The following is a 19760-nucleotide window of genomic DNA, read 5'->3' on the forward strand; positions in this document are numbered from 1 at the left end:
CGTGCACTCGAACAACAGCACACCGCGCAGGCATGATGTCGCGACGACACTCGAAAAGGAGAGAACCGTAAGGTTAACGAAGCCTCTTCGGAGCCATGAAAGCCAGGCGTACCAGCACGAAATACGAGTTTTCTGGATTCTCCCGCTGCGAGGCAGGCCGATCGGCCTGGACGGCTGGCATGTCACTTCCGCTAAATGGATGTTTGCGCGACACGCCGGCAGGTGCTTTGTCGTCTGAAAGGGCGTTATTTTGAGTGCCTGAAACTGAATAACCACGCATTGCACAGAGCTACCGGTCACGTCGCAGTAGTTCTCATGGTATCTTCTACACATTTCGAAGGCATTTAGCCAGGGTGAAATTTGAGTGCAGTTGGCCTTTAATGACCAACGGTTATCTTGCCTTCGCATTACATGCCCTGCCCACGTCCACTTATTTCTTCTTAATTTCTCCTAATATGTCCTTAACACGCGTTTGTTCCCTGACCCACTCCGCTCTCTTCTTGTCCCTTAATGTTACACCTATCATCTTCTGTTCCATTGCGCGCTGAGTCGTCCTCAGTTTAAGTTGAACCCTCCTAGTGAGCCTCCAAGTTTCAGCCCCGTAGGTGAGTACCGGTAAGATGCAGCTGTGATGCACTTTCTTCTTCAGGGACAATGGTAGTATACTCAGGGTGTCTAGCAAATTGCCTAATTCAATTTCTCTGACTTTTCCATGTTTTCCATGACCATTTTAGTCGAAATTCCCTGACCTAAACAACAGGCGTCATTCTATGGAAACGGTCCGTGAAGCATATAAGAAGCGTACAGAAAACACATTCTATCGTAGGGAAAAACACATTTGTTGCAAGTGCCCCGATTCTCAAATTGCACTTTGATTAATTAACTTCAGTTCGTTCAGCTTGAGGTTTGCTTGCCTTCAGTTATGGCTTGAGAGAGTCTTGTGGGATAGAAGCTTCAAGTCGCGCTTCAGCGAGTACCTTTTGATTTTTTTCTTGATTGTCCTGGCTGGACATGAAACGTGAACCGCATGGTGCGTTTTTGCATGCGATTCGGGCGTGTCAGCATTGCTATTGCGATTTTTTGATGCCCGCGTCGACGATTCGCGCGCGCGGCAGCTTCTGCCTCGCTCAGAAAATGACGCGCGTGGCGAGCAGCAGTGGGAGGAGCCTGACGACTTGCGCCAATGGGGAGCCGCGCGCCTCATGGCGGCAGTTTCGAAGCGCTCGAGACAGCCGGCTGGCTCCGCCAAATGCTTAGGCTTACCACCCCGGGCAGGTATTGCATTTGCGCTTTCACTAGCGGCGCGGATGATGTTTTATAGTAACGTTTTCGCCCACATTAAAAGCTCCTTTACCGCACAAGCAACTTCATGCGTGCCTTGTGCGGCATTTTAGAGAGCGCTTAGAAGCGGTCGCTCGAGCTTCGCGGTCGAAGCCGCCGCCGTGTTGGCGCCGCCAGCAGCACCGCGCACAGCGTGCGGGTGGTTCCACGGCAGCGTCAGCGCACCTGTGACGTGCGCGGCACGTTTTCGCAAGCAGAAAACGCCGCATGCGGTTCATGCTAAACCATGTCATGTTCCTTTTTGTATATGTAATTCTGGCTCCTGATGTCATAAGAAAGTTCTTTCAAGATTAGCTCCCGACAAGCGCTGCCTTTTAAAATTCACTGGAAAAAAAGCACGTTGTGCGTGTGATTTGGGCACCACACACATCGTCCCTCTGCGCAAGTGCACACAGCAACCTAAACCAGCTGCGAGCTGCATGAACTGCACGTTGAGTTTCTGCAGGGTCATTTCAGATAAGATCAAACAAAGCATGGCTGGTCGACCTCTTCAATTTACTTGAAATGTTTTTACATTCCCGCATGTATGTAATGTGCGGATTCACAAATGTTTTCGGCGGAAAAAATTTTGGCCGACTGAAAAAAAATTTGGAACCCACCCGCGTGGACCCCGGCCGCAACCTGCCCAGGCGCCGCGGCCAAATTTAGCGACGCCTAGCAAAAAATATACTAATCCGGCGGGAATGGTAATTTTTATGCTTAATCTACGCCTGGTGTACATTTCGCGCCCAAAATACCGTCCGCTAAAAAAACACATATTTTTTGTAATAAATATCCAAATCTTGCTCAGAGCGCAATTTGTTGTGTACTTTGCGGGCCAGTATTATCGTAAGTAATGGAGCTAGAGCGTTCAAATTTGAGTGAGGGCTGCTCCTGGTAAGCACAAATAAGGGCCGTAAATATTGTGTCTGTGCACACTACGGTTAAAAATAAATGGCGCACAAGTGTGAAGAAAAAACTAAAACACTCCGAGTTCAGAGGCTTATTAAAAAAAAAAACACTTCTTCGATTTTGCTGAAATTCTCCCCAGATGTTAACCTGTGAATTTACTTCAATGATCATTAAAAACATGTTGCATCATTTTGTTCCTGACGCGCCTACAGCGCGAGAAAAAAGCCTGGTTGGCCAGGCTTTCACAAGATCCTGAGACACGAAACAGTGAGAGCAACTTCCAGTGAATGTGCAGACATTTGATAATTTTTTTGTACCAAAGGCAAACGATTACTTATTGATAGTATTACAGAGAATTGAGAAGCAAAACTGAAAAATTTTTATGTGAATTTTGGAACGAAAATAAACAATCTGCGCACCGTAAGCGTGTACTCTTCGAAGAAAAAACGGAGGAACTCCAGATTCACGCGCATTTAAAAAAATCGCTTCTTCGAGTTTTATGAAGCTTTCCACGGATATTTTCCTCTTAATTTAATTGCGTGAGCCATTAAAAAAACTCGCATCATTTTGATCACTGAAAAGCAAAAGAGCGTTGTCAAGCATGCTCGTCACAAGAAGCTGAGACACGAAACGACGATTGTGACTTTCTGCAGATTTCCCTTATTTATTTTGTAGAAAGGGCAGAATATCTACTGAGATAAGGAGAATAGAATAGCCAAGTGAGATTAACGAAGTCAACGTTTGAAATGACAGCGTTCCATTGGCACCCCATAATACCGTGCAGCTACTACTGTTTATTTACATGTTGCTTGCTGCATCAATGTTCACAGTTTCCTCAAAGGGGCACAAACAGTCCGCGCTGCACATAGTTTGCATATATCTGCTTCTGATGACTTCCTTAAACGCCACACGTGCCAGGACTGTATACCGGGAAAGGCACGCGCTGTGCGCCATTCTTCCTTTTTTGTTTCGCGATAGCTGGAAACTTCGTTCCCCTCGAGGTATATGAAGTGAACGCCCTTGATTTTCTCAGACAACACAGTTACCATGTCTTTTGCCATCTGAATCGCAGTTCTTAGTGGTTCTCTTAGGTTGTAAAGTGTCGCCTGGTGTTTGACGATTCCCCCAACTCCGTCGCAGGCATTCTTTCCGTGCCCTGATGCGGAGAATATCCATTGCGTTTCAGGCACGTCGCTCTTTCGCAACTCATGAAGCTGGTACCTATTTTTAAAGTGACTGGCAGCTCCGTCACTCACATAAGTCACCTTGGAGTACAGTGGGAGATTGTCGTCTACCCACAGCCTGATTTTTTCTAAAGCCAAGCAGGCATGCGCAGAGTCATGGCAGACGTCATCGCTTGCAACCACAAAACTATGACAAAAGAGACTGAGTAACAAGCTAAATATATAAAAAAAGAATAATAAAATCAGAATACTTAAAAGGAATAATAAAAATTGATGAAATGAAGATTAAAATGCGACCGTAGTCAAATAGTGGAGAGGCAGCGCAAGGCACTCTCCCAGTGTGACAGAACTGAAAACTTGTAACCGTTCGAACGCATGCAGCCCCTTTTCTTCCAGGCCCTCTTTCGCTCTTTCTGTCAGCCAAGTCCCCGCCGCCGCATACAGTTGAAAAAGACCAAAAAATACTCGACTCGAACAAAAAAATGAAGATCCCACATGTGTCGTCCCGGACCCCACCGGGCTCAAGGGCGTTTGCCTTCCTGTTTGGTCGCTAATTCGGTAATTGAACCGGTGTGTCCGGAGAAGGACCGAAGAGGGGCGTGCTACCTGGAGACGTTACCCGCGCCGGGGTCGTGTGTGGCCGATGTCCGTTTTTAATACTTGCCATGTGTGCTGCCGACCGGACGACCTTCCGTTGAACCTTTGATTTCAGGCGAACGAAAGTTACGTCCAGGCGAGTTAGAAAACAAGACTGCGTGCACCTTGTCAAATAGCTGATAAATGAACCAAATATAGCGCATCACGGCAGCAGTGCGCACAAAAAAAGAGCGTTGATAATGTAAGACAAAGAGTGACTGCGGTTGGGGAAATCTAGAGGAAGCTATAAAAATAGACTCGAAGACCTTCAAATTGTGCGTTTTACCACCATACATTGCAGCGGTTCCGCCACCGCACGACTGTATCCGCGCTGTGCTTAGAATGACGCACAATACAGTGGAATCTCGATCATACGAATCTCAAGGGGCGGCAAAAATATTCGTATCACCCGAAAATTCGTATCATCAGAAAACGAGAAAAAATGGAAATGTGCTGCGCATGCGACAGGCGGCGGCAATATGGCGTCGGCTCTTGCCGCGAAGAGGTGCAGGTAGCTTCAGCAACCGCTTCTAACCTTTTGTTAAAACGGAGCTCAATGTGTAAATTAAATTGCTCATGCGGGAAAGGAGCTGACAGTATGGGAGAAGCACTATAAATTGTCATCTACGCCAAATATCCACCGCGGAGGTGGCCCAGCCAGCTGCTGCTAGCGCTCCGAAATTGCCGCAATCACAATGAGGCGCGCGTCTCCCTATTGGCGCAAGTCGTGAGGCTCCTCCCAATGCAGTTAGCGGTAACCGAGGCAGAGGCTGGCGCCTGGGTGCCGGGCTGAATCGTCAGCGCGGGCGTCAAAAGAACGCGCGCTCATCGCGGACGCGACGCGCGCACACGAACTCAAGCCTGAACCGCATGCCATTCGGGTGCGTCGGCGTTTGCGCGCGCGTTCTTTTGACGCCCGCGCTGACGATTTCGCCCCCATGACAGATTTTACCTCGCTCGTAAAATGACGCGCGACGCGCGCGGCAGTGGGAGGAGCCTGCTGACTTGCGCCAACGGGGAGGCACGCTCTTCATGGCGGCAGTTTGATCCGGACAGCCCGCTGGCTCCGCCGGAGATGTTTAGGCTTACCACGGTGGCGGATATTTGATAGGCGATTTCCCTAGCCGCGCGGACGATGCTTTACAGTGTCGTTTTCGGACTCATCAGCTCCCTTAATTCATAAGCAACTTCTTTTGTTCTTTAAAGAGTGGTCAGAAGCGGTCGGTCGAGCCACCCGCCCTACTTCGCGGCCGTTGACGCCGCCATGTTGCCGCGGCTTACCGCGCCGTGCGCCGCATGCGGGTGGTATTCGCGGTGGCGTCAGCGCGCCTGTGGCTTGCGCGGCGCGTTTTCGTGAGCAGAAAACGCTCCATCCAGTTCACGCTTAATGATTTTGTGCCTGCGTGCGACCAAGGCCACACGGCCGCACAAACACTCCCGCCTCCCGTCCACGCCGCAGTCATCTGCTCGCGGCTCGCGTGTTCGTATCACCCGCACCGGGTGATAAATGCGAACGGATCATCCGAATTTTTTTACATTGCGTACAATGCATTTTGGCCGGGGAATTTTGAAAATTCGTATCACAACGAAATTCGTATCAACCGAATTCGTATCACCGAGATTCCACTGTATTTCTAGAGCTCACACAAGTACGTTTAGAGGAAAATATCTGTGGAAAGCTTCATAAAACTCGAAGAAGCGTTTTTTTTAAATGCGCGTGAATCTGGAGTTCCTCCGTTTTTTCTTCGAAGAGTACACGTTTAGCGGTGCACAGATTGTTTATTTTCGTTCCAAAATTCACATAAAAATTTCAGTTTTGCTTCTGAATTATCTGTAATTCTATCAATAAGTAATCGTTTGCCTTTGGTACAAAAAATTATCAAATGTTTGCACATTCACTGGAAGTTGCTCTCACTGTTTCGTGTCTCAGGATCTTGTGAAGACCTGGCCGACCAGGCTTTTTTCTCACACTGTAGGCGCGTCAGGAACAAAATGATGCAACATGTTTTTAATGATCATTGAAGTACATTCACAGGTTAACATCTGGGGAGAATTTCAGAAAAATCGAAGAAGTGTTTTTTTTTAATAACCCTCTGAACTCGGAGTGTTTTAGTTTTTTCTTCACACTTGTGCGCCATTTACTTTTTAACTGTAGTGTGTACAGACACGATATTTACGGCCCTTATTTGTGCTTGCTAGGAGCAGCCCTCACTCAAATTTGAACGCTCTAGCTCCATTACTTACGATAATACTGGCCCGCAAAGTACACAACAAATTGCGCTCTGAGCAAGATTGGGAAATTTATTACAAAAAATATGTGTTTTTTTAGCCAACGATATTTTGGGCGCGAAATGTAAACCAGGCGTAGATTAAGCATAAAAATTATCATTCCCGCCGGATTAGTATATTTTTTGCTAGATGTCGCTAAATTTGGCCGCGGCGCATTGGCAGGTAGCGGCCAAGGTCCACGTGGGTGGGTTCCACATTTTTTTTCAGTCGGCCAAAATTTTTTCCGCCGAAAATATTTGTGAATCTGCACATTACATACGTGCGGGAATGAGGTAAAAAAATTTCAAGCGAATTGAAGAGGTCGACCAGCCATGCTTTGTTCGATCTGATCTGAAATGACCCTGCACACGATTCGTGCGCGGTATTTTCACGGCCGCGTCGACGATTTCGTGCCTGCGGTGGCTCCTTTCCTGCACAAGCAAGTGCGTTTGTGCCTTGAGTAGCATTTTAAGATTTTAATAAGCGGTAAAAGCGGCCGTTGGAGCTACCACACTACTTTGCGATCGGTGCTGCGCCATGTTGCCGGCGCCTGCCGCTCGGCACACACCGTACCGAGAAAACGTTTCATGCGAATCACGCTTTCGTCGCCCGCGAACGTGTTCCGTTCGTGCAACTTCTTGGGGGACTCCAACACTGGTTTCCCCTATTCTAAAACAGTGTGGGCAGGCCCCGAAGTGGTTTTCCCTGACTGGTACTACTTGATTGAAAAATTCCCTGACAATTTCCTGACTTTTCCCGGTGGCTCAAAATTCCCTGACTTTTCCCTGTTTTCCCGGTTTTCCCGGTTGCTAGACACCCTGATACTTGTACACTAATCAAAATTCAAATTTTGGGGGTTTAACGTGCCGTAGTGCAGGGCTCCGGATTAATTTTGACCGCCCGGGGATCTTTAGCGCGAGCCGAAATATCGACCCACAAATCAACGGCGCATTAGCTGAACGGCTGAAACTATACAATTCACCTATTTCCCAAGAATTGGTGCTTTATCCCCTTTGCCCAAATGCTTGTCTGCTAGGCAGTGCCAGAAGAAAAAAAAAATGGCTGACCCAATGCGAAATTTGTGCGCAGCGCAAATTGCAGTCTTCTCGGTCCCGGCGCAGAGCTGCTGCGTCTCAGGAAGTGATTGTGTGATCAGCGAATGCAAGGTGGTGCACACACAACTCTGCCGTTATCTCACAGCATGCCGCCGAGCACGTTGTAAATTGGGTTTGAACCTCCCATGCAAGTGCCACATGGTTCAGATATCAAGAGGAAGGATAGGGATTTCCAACAGTATTAATTTCAAACAACACATTTATTACGAATATTATCAAAAAATTATCGAAAAAAAAATTTTTAAAAATGATGAAAATATCAAAGCTACTTTGCACAGGGTAAAGAAAAAAAATTGAAATTTACTTTTGCATACAAGGCTCTTATAGAATAATACTGGAAATATAAGCTCTAAGTACAAATGTTATTTACATACATAAAAAATATAAGCACTAGTTGCCTATCATGCCACCGCGTGAAGCAGTTTCTCGACGCGGTGAAACATTGATTGTAGTGTTTAACATGCCGACGCAACGCAGGCGATGAGTTGCGCCGTAGTGGAGGGCTCCGGATTAATTTTGACCACCTGGGTATCTTTAACGTGCGCCGAAATCTTGTACACACGCGCGTTTTTGCTTTCCGCCTCCACCAGAAAAGTGGCCGCCGCGGCCGGGAATCGAACCCGCGACCTCGTGCTTAGAAGCGCAACGCCTTAGCCACTAAGCCACCGCAGGACGCAGTGAAACAAACGTTGGCTCCACTGCGCAGCCGGCACCGAACAAAGTCGACACCCTGCAGATAAGAGCTGTGACCTTTAGAACAGGCCGGATATGTTTACATCAACGTGCGGCAGCGATAGAACGGCCCGAGGAGAAAGCAAAGCATATCGGCGGATACCTGCTGATGTTCCGGGGTGGTTTGACGCACTTTCGCCAACCGTATTGAAGTCCGACGAATCGAAGTCCTTTTTGGTGTCTGTGCTGCTATAGCATCATCCACGGATTCCAGCTCAGCTCAGATTCATCGGAATCCATCGAAATTTGCTGTTCCCGCAAATCACTGGCGAGCGGCATCGACGCCATAAGCAAAACGATGAGCGCTTGACTGCGAAGGAGCTTTAAAACCCCCCCCCCCCCCCCCCCCACCGCGGCAGAGAAAATAAACTCTGAAATACTTCCTTTTTTACCTTTTAGATGGCGATAGCTGCCCAGAAGTGCTCGGAGAGCACCAAAATTTCAATTTTTATTCATCCATAACATACTATCGATGGGAATAGGTGCGGCCACGAAAGTGTTGGCCCATATTATAGCTTGAAAAACAGCATGGAAAACTTGGTCTTGAGGTGCGGGGATAGGGTGCTCAGCGTTTGTTTTTCCTACACTCTGTGACAACACATCTAAGTGTACCTGGTTGTTGGCAGTACTTGCATTCTGCTGAATATTGGGTAGGGGATATCCCGTGGATCCTAATTGGATGCAGGAAGGTGCTTTGTCTGTAGAAGTCCAAGAGTCGGTTCTTGGAACTTCGAGAGGTTTGGGTGAGGTAGCGGGAAAGTGTTAGTCAAGGGGGACGCGGGGATCAGTAGCGAAAAGTGACCAAAAAAATAGTTTTTTCGGAAGTGACATTTTCGGATTGCACGTTTTATATTCTATGTGTTTAGACATAGAATATAAAATGGAATATAGAATATAGATCGCAATCATATATTCTATGTGTTTACACATAGAATATACGATCGCGAAGTGCCAAAGAAAAATATGTATGTCAGCTGAGGCGACAAAATATTTTAGCAAAATGACGGAAAAACGGCAATTTTCGCAGCGCTGTATCTCCGGAATGGCGGCACCGGGCGCCGCCATCTTGGTTGCGTTCGATCGACGCAGTCTTCAACTTCCGCTTTCCGGTCGCTGCTTTCGTTTGCTCACTCACAAACGCACAAACGGCGGAAAAAAAGAGACAGTGAAACGAAGCAATCGCTAGATTCTAACACGCGATTGGCTATCCGGCCGCGTTCACTAAAACGGCTCTCCCGACTGGGTGTCGCCATGGCAACAACAATATGGCCACCGGGCGGTTCGGTTGACGCGCAGTTCGCACGCACTCGGTTTTGCTAATGTTTTTCTCGGTTTCGCAGTCGGCTCGGTTCCCGTTCAGTGGTTTCATGCGTTGCGATTCTGTACAGTGACACTATCGTTATCGCGGCGATAATGCTTGAGATCATGCGCCAGATAGGGAAGTGCGTGGCTCGAAAGACACATCGAAAACTTGCACGCGACATCGCCGTGGTGCGTTCTTGAGTGGAAACTGCAGTGCATCCGTGAACAATAGGTGTTTGTGAAGTGAACTTTTGGATGCATTGCCATGTTATAAAACGCCGAGTTATTGCTGTGTTTCACAGCGAGCTCACGAGCTTCAGGAATGGAATGACCGACCCGCCAGAAATTGCGGCGCGCGCTGCATTGGCGCAACGTGTTCGGGCAGTGGCCGATAGCGGGATCAGTTGCTACTGCACACGAGTAATAATAATTGATGTACGTGAAGTGAAATTTAATGGTAAAAGCAAAGTGGCTAAACATAGCAAGGTTACCTAAATTACGAACATGGTGAACGTACGCGTCGGGGATTGTAGGGGGGGGCCAAAACAAACAATGCCAAACGCATCAGCCCGGACCGGCCAACCAAGCCCTCTCCTTCTACTCCGGCCACTCTCCCCCAATCGGTAGCCTTCCCAGTGCTTCAATCATGTGACCAGTTCAGCTTGGGGTGACGCGTGGTGAAGAGCGGCAACGTTGGCAAAACATGCTCCGCCGCGGCTCTGAGCTTTCTAGCGCTGGCGCGAGCTTTGACAATCTCAAACATCGGTTGCCTTGGCAACCAGGCACAAGCCGCTCTCGAAGTCAACTACGGTTGCGTGATCCCGGTTCAGCTCAGGGCCCCACCTCGAGACATGTGGGCACTGCAGGCATACCACTCACTCCCATTGGGAAGCGCGGGATGCGTTTGGCATTGCAAAAATACAGGAGGCAATGGGCGGGGTGCAGTGAACCGTCACCCAGCTTATTTGAGAAACTTTTGCCGTGGCTCTAAACTAGTTTGTGCAACGAAGTCTGGGATTACAAAATTAAATTAATTAGAGAAGACGCCGTAAGGTTGCAGCGTTTTAAAAGATTTTTAATGGAACATTATTTTTGTCTTTTTGCAATGTTCACAATTATGTTGTCTATTTTGCAATGCTTGTTTCGCCTGAAGGAGAAGAGCAAGGTATGCTGATAATAATTAAAGTTGTAATTGTGTAATTGTGCAATACAGTTGAACCTCGATATAACGAACCTCGATTTAACGAAATTCGCGATATAACGAATTTTTTCCAGTTTTCTACCAAAATTTTGCTAAATGCATGTATTTTTATCTCGATTTTACGAAGTAATTTTGTGCGGCGCTTTCGATTTAACGAAGTCACGGCGAGAAAGGAAGAACGAAATTCCGGTCGAGGCACGTTTTATTTTGCCTCTCAGAGCCTACATTGAAAACATTAAGTACTCACATTTACTGATAAAAGGCTAAAATGAAAGAAAAGCGGTGAATTATGCGGTTGATAACAATTAAAAGCGATAAAAGCTGCTGCTCAAAAACCGCTTGAGTAACTCTGCCGCTAGCGGTCATGGACGGTTCAATAGTGCCGCCACCATTTTGACGTCTCCATCGTTGCCTACGCCAGCGCCCTCTATGCTTAGGCTGCCGAAGCCTACTTCAAGTGTTTTTTTTTTTTTTTCTACGCGTCTTTGCTTACGGTGCTGCTGCTCTAGGTTGTGCTCGCTGATAACCACATTAATATTTTGTTCGTCCATCATTAAATGAGTCTTATAAGCAGCATGAGCACTCCAAGGGAAAGAAAAGTGTTCCGAACAAGAGCCTGTAGAAGTGTCAGTGAAACCGACGGTTGACCGACGGCCACCGAAGTGATGGATGCCATCGACGTTCTGCGGAGGCACGCAGGCGCACGCAAATGTTTGAGCAAGCCTTGTTAGCGCTGTCAGCATACGAGCGTCACGTAAAGCCCACCCTGGTCAAGAAACGCCAAGCACTGCTTACGGACTTCTTCACTGCGGCTTGAACATCGAGTGCTGGTGTCAATAAATTGCTCTCCGAACGTGGTCAAAACGTGTTCATTAGACAGCTGCGATGCGGAGAAATCGGTTTCTTTAGGGCTCAGCGGGCATACAAGTAATTGCTTAATCAAATTTGGCCAGAAGATATTTAATGTAAGCTTTCCACTTTAGCGGGAGCACGTAAGCGCTGCTCCATAAAGTGAAGCTGTCCGTGTGTACTCCGCTCAATTCTCAATCATGGCTTTATCTCGAGTGTTGTGGTTGCATCACGCGCCCATACTGCAGAGCCTTTGTGCATGAAAAAAATCTTTAGAAAGCTTTATAGCACCCTTCCGCTGTTGGCCCGCCGCACCCCTCAACGCCGCGGCTAAGCCTACTACTGAACGGACGAAAAGAGGCGTAACTTTGAACCAGCACCTCGCCGGGGTGAAGTTCACGGGGCACGGATGCGGGTTCAATGGACTAACAGCGGCGTTTAGTAGTGACCGAAATGAAAAAAAAGAAAAAAGTGAAAACCTAGTCTGCTATCATATTCAATGAGGCGTTGCGGAAAAAGCGCCGGTTTTACGACGACACGAACTACGGTCGGCTATCCGAATTCCATTGCCTAAGTGTTGAGGCTCTTAATTCACACAATTTTCGCGGCCAGTTTTAGTACAAATTTCGCTTTAAGTGGAGAGGTAACTACATAGCAGTTGTTTCTGAGCGATGGGCAAGGTTTTGAAACCTCAATAACTGGTTAAATTAACTGTAAAATCGAAACCTCGATTTTACGAAATTCTCGATTTAACGAAATTTTCGCCCGCAAGTACGACTTCGTTATATCGAGGTTTAACTGTACTGCCTTCAAATAGCTCATCTTATGTTTGTGAGGCCCTGATATGACCTTTCGACACTGAACAGCCTCGTGTACTAAGCTGTAGCTTCACCAAGGTTATGACACCCAGAAATAAGCTGAAAGTCTGCTGGCACATTAATATAAAAATAAACCATGCCTTACTCTTCATTTTGGAGACAGCTATGCATTAGGCATACATCAAGTAAAGTATAGGTACCCTAGTAGCCCACAGTAAACTTTTTGGTACACTGCGTAAAACTGGTGCTTCTGCCACCCAAAGGCCTGCACATAAAGGCCTCCAATGAGCCAGGAAGGCATCCCAGATGCACCAAATCCAAGGGCAAAGGTATGCGAGGTTGTCTCCAAGCAAGGACAGCGAGGTCTATGCTGCTGGTGCAGTTTGAAAATCGTGAAGACATTGTAAACTTTAAGAGCAGTTTTCTCAAAAGTGTGATTTACGAGTTCTTCGTTGCTCGTGGAAAGGATAGCATGACAACTACTGGGCAGATTTTGACCCTGTCTGTTTTATTTCGATCCTTGAAGAGTTCTGCAGGGCAGGACAGTCTCAGATTTTCATTTTAGGGCCTAGCTATTTCTTAGTGTGGAATTTATGGCTAGGTCAATTGTGTCCTACAGGGTACAAGTGAAATTATTCTTTTCTCTAAAAAAAAATGAAGGGTGTAAAAAAATTTTAAGACTGTCTTGCCCTGTAGTGTTCTTTTGACTACAACGAAAAAACATTCAGAACTTCCTAGCATGCGTCAACAATACCCTGCTAGGCTTTCCACGAGCGGGCAACATGTAAACCTTTGTAATACAAGAACTACTGAGGGTATCATCATAAAATTTCGAATTTCATCATTTGGAGTGTTTTCTAATGCGCTTGCTAAATTTCATCACTCTGCGCCAAAAAACAAAAAAGTCCCCCTTAAGAAGCTTGCCGTGTTGTGTTATTTCTTTGTACAGTACAAGTGGCGCAGGTTTCTCCATGTCCTCCGAGGACTGGTCGGCAAGTTCCCGGGCCTATTGGTGGGCCAATTCATTGCCCTTCATGGAGGAATGTGCAGGCGCCCACACAATCTTTACTCTTCTATCGGACAGTTTAGTCGAGAGCACGAGATGTGCTGCGGGTGCCACCCAACACCACCTGAAGCTAGTGCACGCTTCCTACGAGTTAGTTACGATTACTGCAGCTTTCGTCTGCACGAGGGCCAGCGCCACAGCTAGGACCCACCCAGCTAGGACTCGCTAGGACTCACCCAGGAGACGAAGACGAGGGTGAGGCCGAGGCCCGTGGGCAGCGCGATGACCAGGAAGCCCGTGCGGTCGTTCTCCACCGCGATGGCGATCAGCAGGGTGCCGAAGGTGGACACCAGGGTGCGCAGGGGCGTGGGCACCTCGGCCAGGCACAGCAGGGTCACCCACAGCGACACCACGGCCGTCAGGAAGTCACAGTACTGCAGCACGCTCGGCCGCAGGATGCACACGGGCGACAGGTCCGCGTCGCAGGCGTGGTAGAACTGCAAAGGGGGGAGGAGTAACGTCTCATCACCGGCAGCAAAACAATAGAGTCTGCGCTACAGTGAAACCCCAATGATACGACTTTCAAGGGAATGCGCGAAAGCGTCATGTAACCGGGGTGTCGTATGATCGCGGTACGGGTAATGCCAGCCTAGTTGACGGTCTCACACGACAGGTGGGCTAAGAACTTATTTTAACCCTGTGCCGCCCTGCGCTATTTATAGCCCACAAGCCTTGCGCCTCGCGCGCGCGAGATAAGGCCGATGTGGACGAGCAAACTGTGAGGGGAAAAGGCGAGAGTGTGAAACTGCCAAGGCTAAGCGAAACGAACGATAGTACAAGGCGGCGATGGAACAAAGGCGGCAAAAAAAGGAGCAGAGCGACAACCCTGCTTTGAAAGACACTGATAAGCAGAGAGCAGAGAAAGGGGGAGAGCAAGCGTCGTGAAAGGAAGAAACTTGGATAGAGCGGGCAAAGAAAGCGAGTGTTCGGTCATTGTTTGAGGTTATGTTATATGTGTTTTCACGTTCGTCGGCTCGATGGGAACTTCAAATTTGCGGTCAGTCGTCCACCTGGACTTTGACTTATCACGTTTGGCACGTTGGTGTTTCTGCTTCCGCAAGGGGCCGTCTAAGGTCAACTACCGCCTGCTTGCTTGTGTCTCTTCAGCAAGTGGGCTGGCCCGCCTGCGGACCTTTGTACATCAAGGAGTGTCAAACGGGGTTAAGACTAACGAAAGGTCGAGACGAGTCAGGGAAGCGGTGTAAAAGATGGGAAAAGTGCCAGTTTATTTCCGCCAGGGTCCGTCGTAAGAAGGGGACCAACATGCACCCAAGCATCACATCGTCGGGGTTTTTAATGCACTGTTTTTATGGGGAGTTTGCCAAGACCGTGGTGATCCGTTGTAAGACCAAGGGGTGTCAGCGGGGTTTCACTGTATTCAGAGCCCTGTGGCCATACTGAAATGCCCGTAACATGTGGAATGGTGCAACATTGAACTTATTCCAGTAAGCTAGCTCTGGCTTGGAGAAACAACTGCATTGACTTCCACTTCACAGCAATTACGACGTGAAACAGAGCGTTCAGCGACTTCTGTAATATTCCAATTGTTGAAAAACGGTCCTACAGAACTGAAATTCGTTGCATGAAACTGCATTGCAAGCTCATCAAGAAGCCACGCAAACACAGACCAATCTCGAGGTAATAATCTAGCCTTGCACGATAGCCGAGGCAGGCAGTGCCCCCCCATGACCATATTGTCACTCACCGCGGAGGCGCACATGGTGGTGAAGTAGACGAGCCCCTCGAGGAAGTGCTGGCGGTAGAAGGCCAGTACGATGGCCGGCACCAGGAACAGGTTGCTGAGCGTCAGCAGCAGGAGCTCCACCAGCATGTGGCCGTAGTGGCGTGCCTCCTTGTTGTCCGTGCAGCCCCAGCCCCGGTAGCCTGAGGGAAGGGGCACGCCTTCAACTCCCTTCCCAGCCTTCATTCAAGAAGTCCTCGTTCCCAATTACGATCACCCATACCCATAACCAGGGTTTCGGTTCCAATAGACTTCGTGCCACAGGTAGCCATACAAAGGTTTCCGGCCACTCAACAGCTCTAGAGATGCCATAGATGTTTGAGTCACAGCCAGGGGGGTTAAGTGGGGACGTGGGGATCGGGTCGCGGAAATCACTGAAAAAAGTCGATTTTTGGAAACTGCCTGCTTTGGCAGAAGTTATGGCCATTTGAAGTTTGATCTTCAAAGGTGGGAACCAGCAAAACCAGTTTTGCCTTCCAAGCCCAAACTTCACACAATCACAACTTCTGCTACAGACCAGATAGAGTGATACTGTTAGTCTTATTGCACTCCTTGATTTTTGCATAGTTCACTGGTACCTTGTTCAGCTGCATCACTCCAGCAGCTTTTCCACAAAAGCTGTCAAAAAATCAAATAAAATCGTAATACAGTGGAATCTCGGTCATACGAATCTCAAGGGGCGGCAAAAATATTCGTATCACCCGAAAATTCGTATCATCAGAAAACGAGAAAAAATGGAATAGTGCCGCGCATGTGACATGCGGCGGCAACATGGCGTCGGCTGTTGCCCTGAAGAGGTGCATGTAGTTCAGCGACCGCTTGTAACCTTCTGTTAAAACACAGCTCAAGGTGTAAACTCAATTGCTCATGCGGGGAAGAGCCCATAAAGTGGGAGAAAACTGCGCTATAAAATATCATCCGCGCCAAATATGCGCCGCGGAGGTGGCCCAGCAAGCGGCTGCGAGCGCTTCGAAATTGCCGCCATGAGGCACACGTCTCCCCATTGGCGCAAGTCATGACTCATGAGGCTCCTCTCACTGCCGTTGGCGGCAACCAAGGCTGAGCACGGCGGGGGGTAGGGCGGCGACGCACCGCTGTGTCGATAACAACGTGCGCACGCGGCCGCTCTAGCCATCGCCACCTTTAACTAGTTAAAGGAGGCGATGCTCTAGCCCGGCCGTGGGCAGAGGTACCACCCCAGCAGAGGCTGGCGCCGCGGTGCCGGCCCGAATCGTCAACGCGAGAGTCAAAAGAACGCGTGCTCACCTTCGACGCGACGTGCGCACGCGAACCGCATGCGATTCGTGCACGTCGGCGTTGCGCGCGCATTATTTTCACGCCCGCGATGACGATTTCGCCCCCGCGACAAATGCTACCTCGCTCGGAAAATGACGCCCGATGCGCGCGGCAGTGGGAGGAGCCTGCCGACTTGCGCCAATGGCGAGGTGCGCTCTTCATGGCGGCAGTTTGAAAACGCTCCGGACAGCCCGGTGGCCCGCCCCGCCGGAGATGTTTAGGCCTAACACCCCAGCAGATATTGAATGGGCGCTTTCACTACCGGCGCGGATGATGTTTTATAGTACCGTTTTCACCTACATTATAAGCTCCTGTACCGCTCAAGCAATTTCGTTCGTGCCTTGAGCGATATTTTAGAGAGCGCTTAGAAGCGGTCGCTCGAGCTTCGCGCCCGAGCTTCGAGCTTCGCGACACCACTTCGCGGCCGAAGCTGCCGCCATGTTGCCGCCGCCGGCCGCGGCGCGTGCAGGTGGTTACGCGGCAGGGTCAGCGCGCCTGTGGCGTGCGCGGCGCGTTTTCGCGAGCAGAAAACGCTCCATGCGGTTCACGCTCCATGCTTTTGTGCCCGCGCGCAACCAAGGGCGCACGGCCACACCAACACTCCCGCCTCCCGTCCACGCCGCAGTCGTCTGCTCGCGGCTCCCGTGTTCGTATCACCCGCACCAGGTGATAAATGCGTACGGATCAACCGAATTTTTTTACATTGCATACAATGCATTTTCGCCGGGGAATTTTAAAAATTCGTATCACAACGAAATTCGTATCAACCGAATTCGTATCACCGAGATTTAATTTTGAATGTAGCCATTTTATACAAAAACAAACGTTATATATACAATCAGAGTGAAAAACTACAAATGTCTCAATTTTCATCATCATAACTGCAAAAGAACTTTTTTGGTTTAAGACCAGTGTGCCCGCATGTTCGTGTGAGGGCACAAATTATGTGAGGGCACAAATTATGCGAGTAAATACGAAATTTCCCTTCATCTAACGCTTCAAAAGCTGCTACACTTTCACAAAATGAAGACGAGTAAATGCGGTATTTCCCCTTATCTAACACTTCGAAGATTCCCATTTTTCACAAAGGGAAGGCGAATGTTGCGAATGGGGTAACCCGTACCAGAGGTGCAGTAGCAGCTGCTGAAGATCATGCCCCCGCTGATGTACTGGAAGCAGCGGCCAAACAGGCCGCACTTGTTGTTGATGCACGCCGTCGAGTTGATGGACAGCTCCAGCTGCACTGCGTCGGCCTCACAGGGCACCCAGCCAGGATCGCTGGGCAGGAGGGGGAGGAGGCCACCACACCACACGATCAACAACTGCTAGCCACCCACCGTCGCTGTGCTTCTTTTATCCTCTTTGTTACAATACCATAAGCATGCTTCTGTGTGTACTTGCGCATCCCCTCACAAGAAAGATGCCATCACGCCATTTCTCACGTACTTCCCCCGTAGTGAATGGTGGGATGAAGAGTCATTACCAAGTTGGTGCAACGAAACAGTGGCTACAATTAGGGACGAAGCCCTAATTGTAGTAAAACAGCATAGTAAAACAGCATAGACCCGACATGAAGAAGGCAGTTTCAGCATTGCCTGTACCACTGTTAAACGCATTTGAAATTTTAACAGTGTCATTTGTTAGAGCAACATCAACATCAAGAACACCACAGGGTCTAGAAAGCGAGAAAGTTCTCTGCCGAAAATTTGTCAGGAGATGGGGCTAAGAAATTCAGCAAAGACTCCCCACAAGAACGCTGCTCATCTGTTTGGAATCTGATTTTTCAGCTTGAGAGAAAGGTCACAGATCTGTTCTAGTGCATCACATTTAGATTTCGCTTCTTTTCTTACTTTCATTATAACTATGCCACAAACCTTTATTTTATTTTTTTTGTTTGCTCAATAAAACTTTTGCCTCCCCCTTAGCCTTCAAAGAGATATCTATCCACTCTTTCTTTCTGTGCTCTTACTTTCAGGGTAAAAGTTATTAAGAAATACGAGAGAAGAAATTTATTAGTGCAGAACAGAAAACATGCCTGGTGTTCCATCCCTGCACATATGGAACGCTTGCTCTCATCACACCCCAGTTGTGCCCTGCGACTCAATTTTGGGAATACCAGTGCTCTCATCGAGCCCTTATCAAGCACTAAAAGGGCCCTCCTCACCTGCCATTCCTACCCTCGTCAAGGTAGCACAGGGGCAGCAGGCCAAGGAACCAGAGCCCAAACTCTGGGTACGGAACGTGCCGCTGGGCCGTGGAGTGGAGCTCGCTGCTCGTGTTCAGCTGGAACCGGCTCCCCCAGGCCCACGACCGCCGGTCCGGACTCAGCACAGGCCGCGTCCCATAGGCCAGGACCACTTGGACACTCACATTGGTGGGCAGGTTGTCCTGCGTTTTCAGCACAGCCATGGCTTCAGGCAACAGAAGCAGTGCACGAAAGAGCCCGCATGCAACCAGAGTTAAACCAGAGTTACTCAGTGTACACCCCAGTTTCAAAACTCCCCATAGGCCGTATGTATCAAAAACCTGTCCACTGCTCCGGTGGCAAATAGGGGCAAGCAAAAAGCAAGCGGGTTAACGTGCACTCTGTTGACAGAAATCTGAAATGGTATTCACGTGCTCGCAGCTGCTGCCGTCAGTCATAAATGGAAGAACCGTGGAAACATAAGTAAACATTTCCTAATTTAGAGGAGCACTGAAGGCAAATAGCAAGTTGGGCTCAGATGAAAGTTGAACTGCCCCAAAGACCTCTCAGCACTGATCCGGCGGCGAAAGATGCTTAATTGCCGAGAAATTATCGATTGAAAAACGCATTTCATCCTTCGCGCCATTTCATGACGTTTCGCATGGTGTAAAAATGGAGACCACAAGCAAGTGAGACAGTGGTGGGGTCTAGCAGGAAAACTAAAACCTACTGAGCAAACCATCACGGCCGAAGGAGCCACTGGTTGTGCACTCGGCGCATACGACAAAACAATTTGCCTGCTCCCCACTTCCGTTCCTTGCCACTCTCTGTGCGCCAATCTTGGTGCGGCGGGACGTTAGATGGGGGTTAAACAATGTCAATTTGCTGCGCGGCCTTTTACTTTACCTACAAAACTTGTAGTGGACAGCGCAACCACAGCGAGAATGACAACAACAGCGCTCTTTTAATTTGCTTTCTTGTTATGGGTAGTCGGGTTTTAGTCGCTCCGATGCAAGGCTTAACAACGTGGCACAATCTGTTAGTTTACTTTGTAACAGTGCAAAGTTTTTTCGTCGCAACATGGTAAAGCTTATGGCGCCATCTGTTGAATGTTTTGCGAAGCGAGTTGCCTGTT

General features: G+C 48.7%; 1 protein-coding gene across 1 annotated transcript in view; it reads right to left on the bottom strand.

The window, feature by feature from the left end:
• Positions 1–19760, bottom strand: part of LOC144162987 (transmembrane protein 8B-like) — a 46841-nt gene that overhangs the window by 7306 nt on the left and 19775 nt on the right. The window contains exons 8-11 of the mRNA XM_077693749.1: positions 18605–18828; positions 17564–17718; positions 15109–15287; positions 13580–13840 (exon numbers count right to left, since the gene is read on the bottom strand). Coding sequence (XP_077549875.1) covers positions 13580–13840; positions 15109–15287; positions 17564–17718; positions 18605–18828 — 819 coding nt within the window. The remainder of the gene's footprint in view (positions 1–13579; positions 13841–15108; positions 15288–17563; positions 17719–18604; positions 18829–19760) is intronic.

This window comes from Haemaphysalis longicornis, unplaced genomic scaffold, assembly GCF_048455015.1.
Source record: "Haemaphysalis longicornis isolate Haplotype H1 unplaced genomic scaffold, Haemaphysalis longicornis Haplotype H1 scaffold_12, whole genome shotgun sequence".
Taxonomy (NCBI): domain Eukaryota; kingdom Metazoa; phylum Arthropoda; class Arachnida; order Ixodida; family Ixodidae; genus Haemaphysalis; species Haemaphysalis longicornis.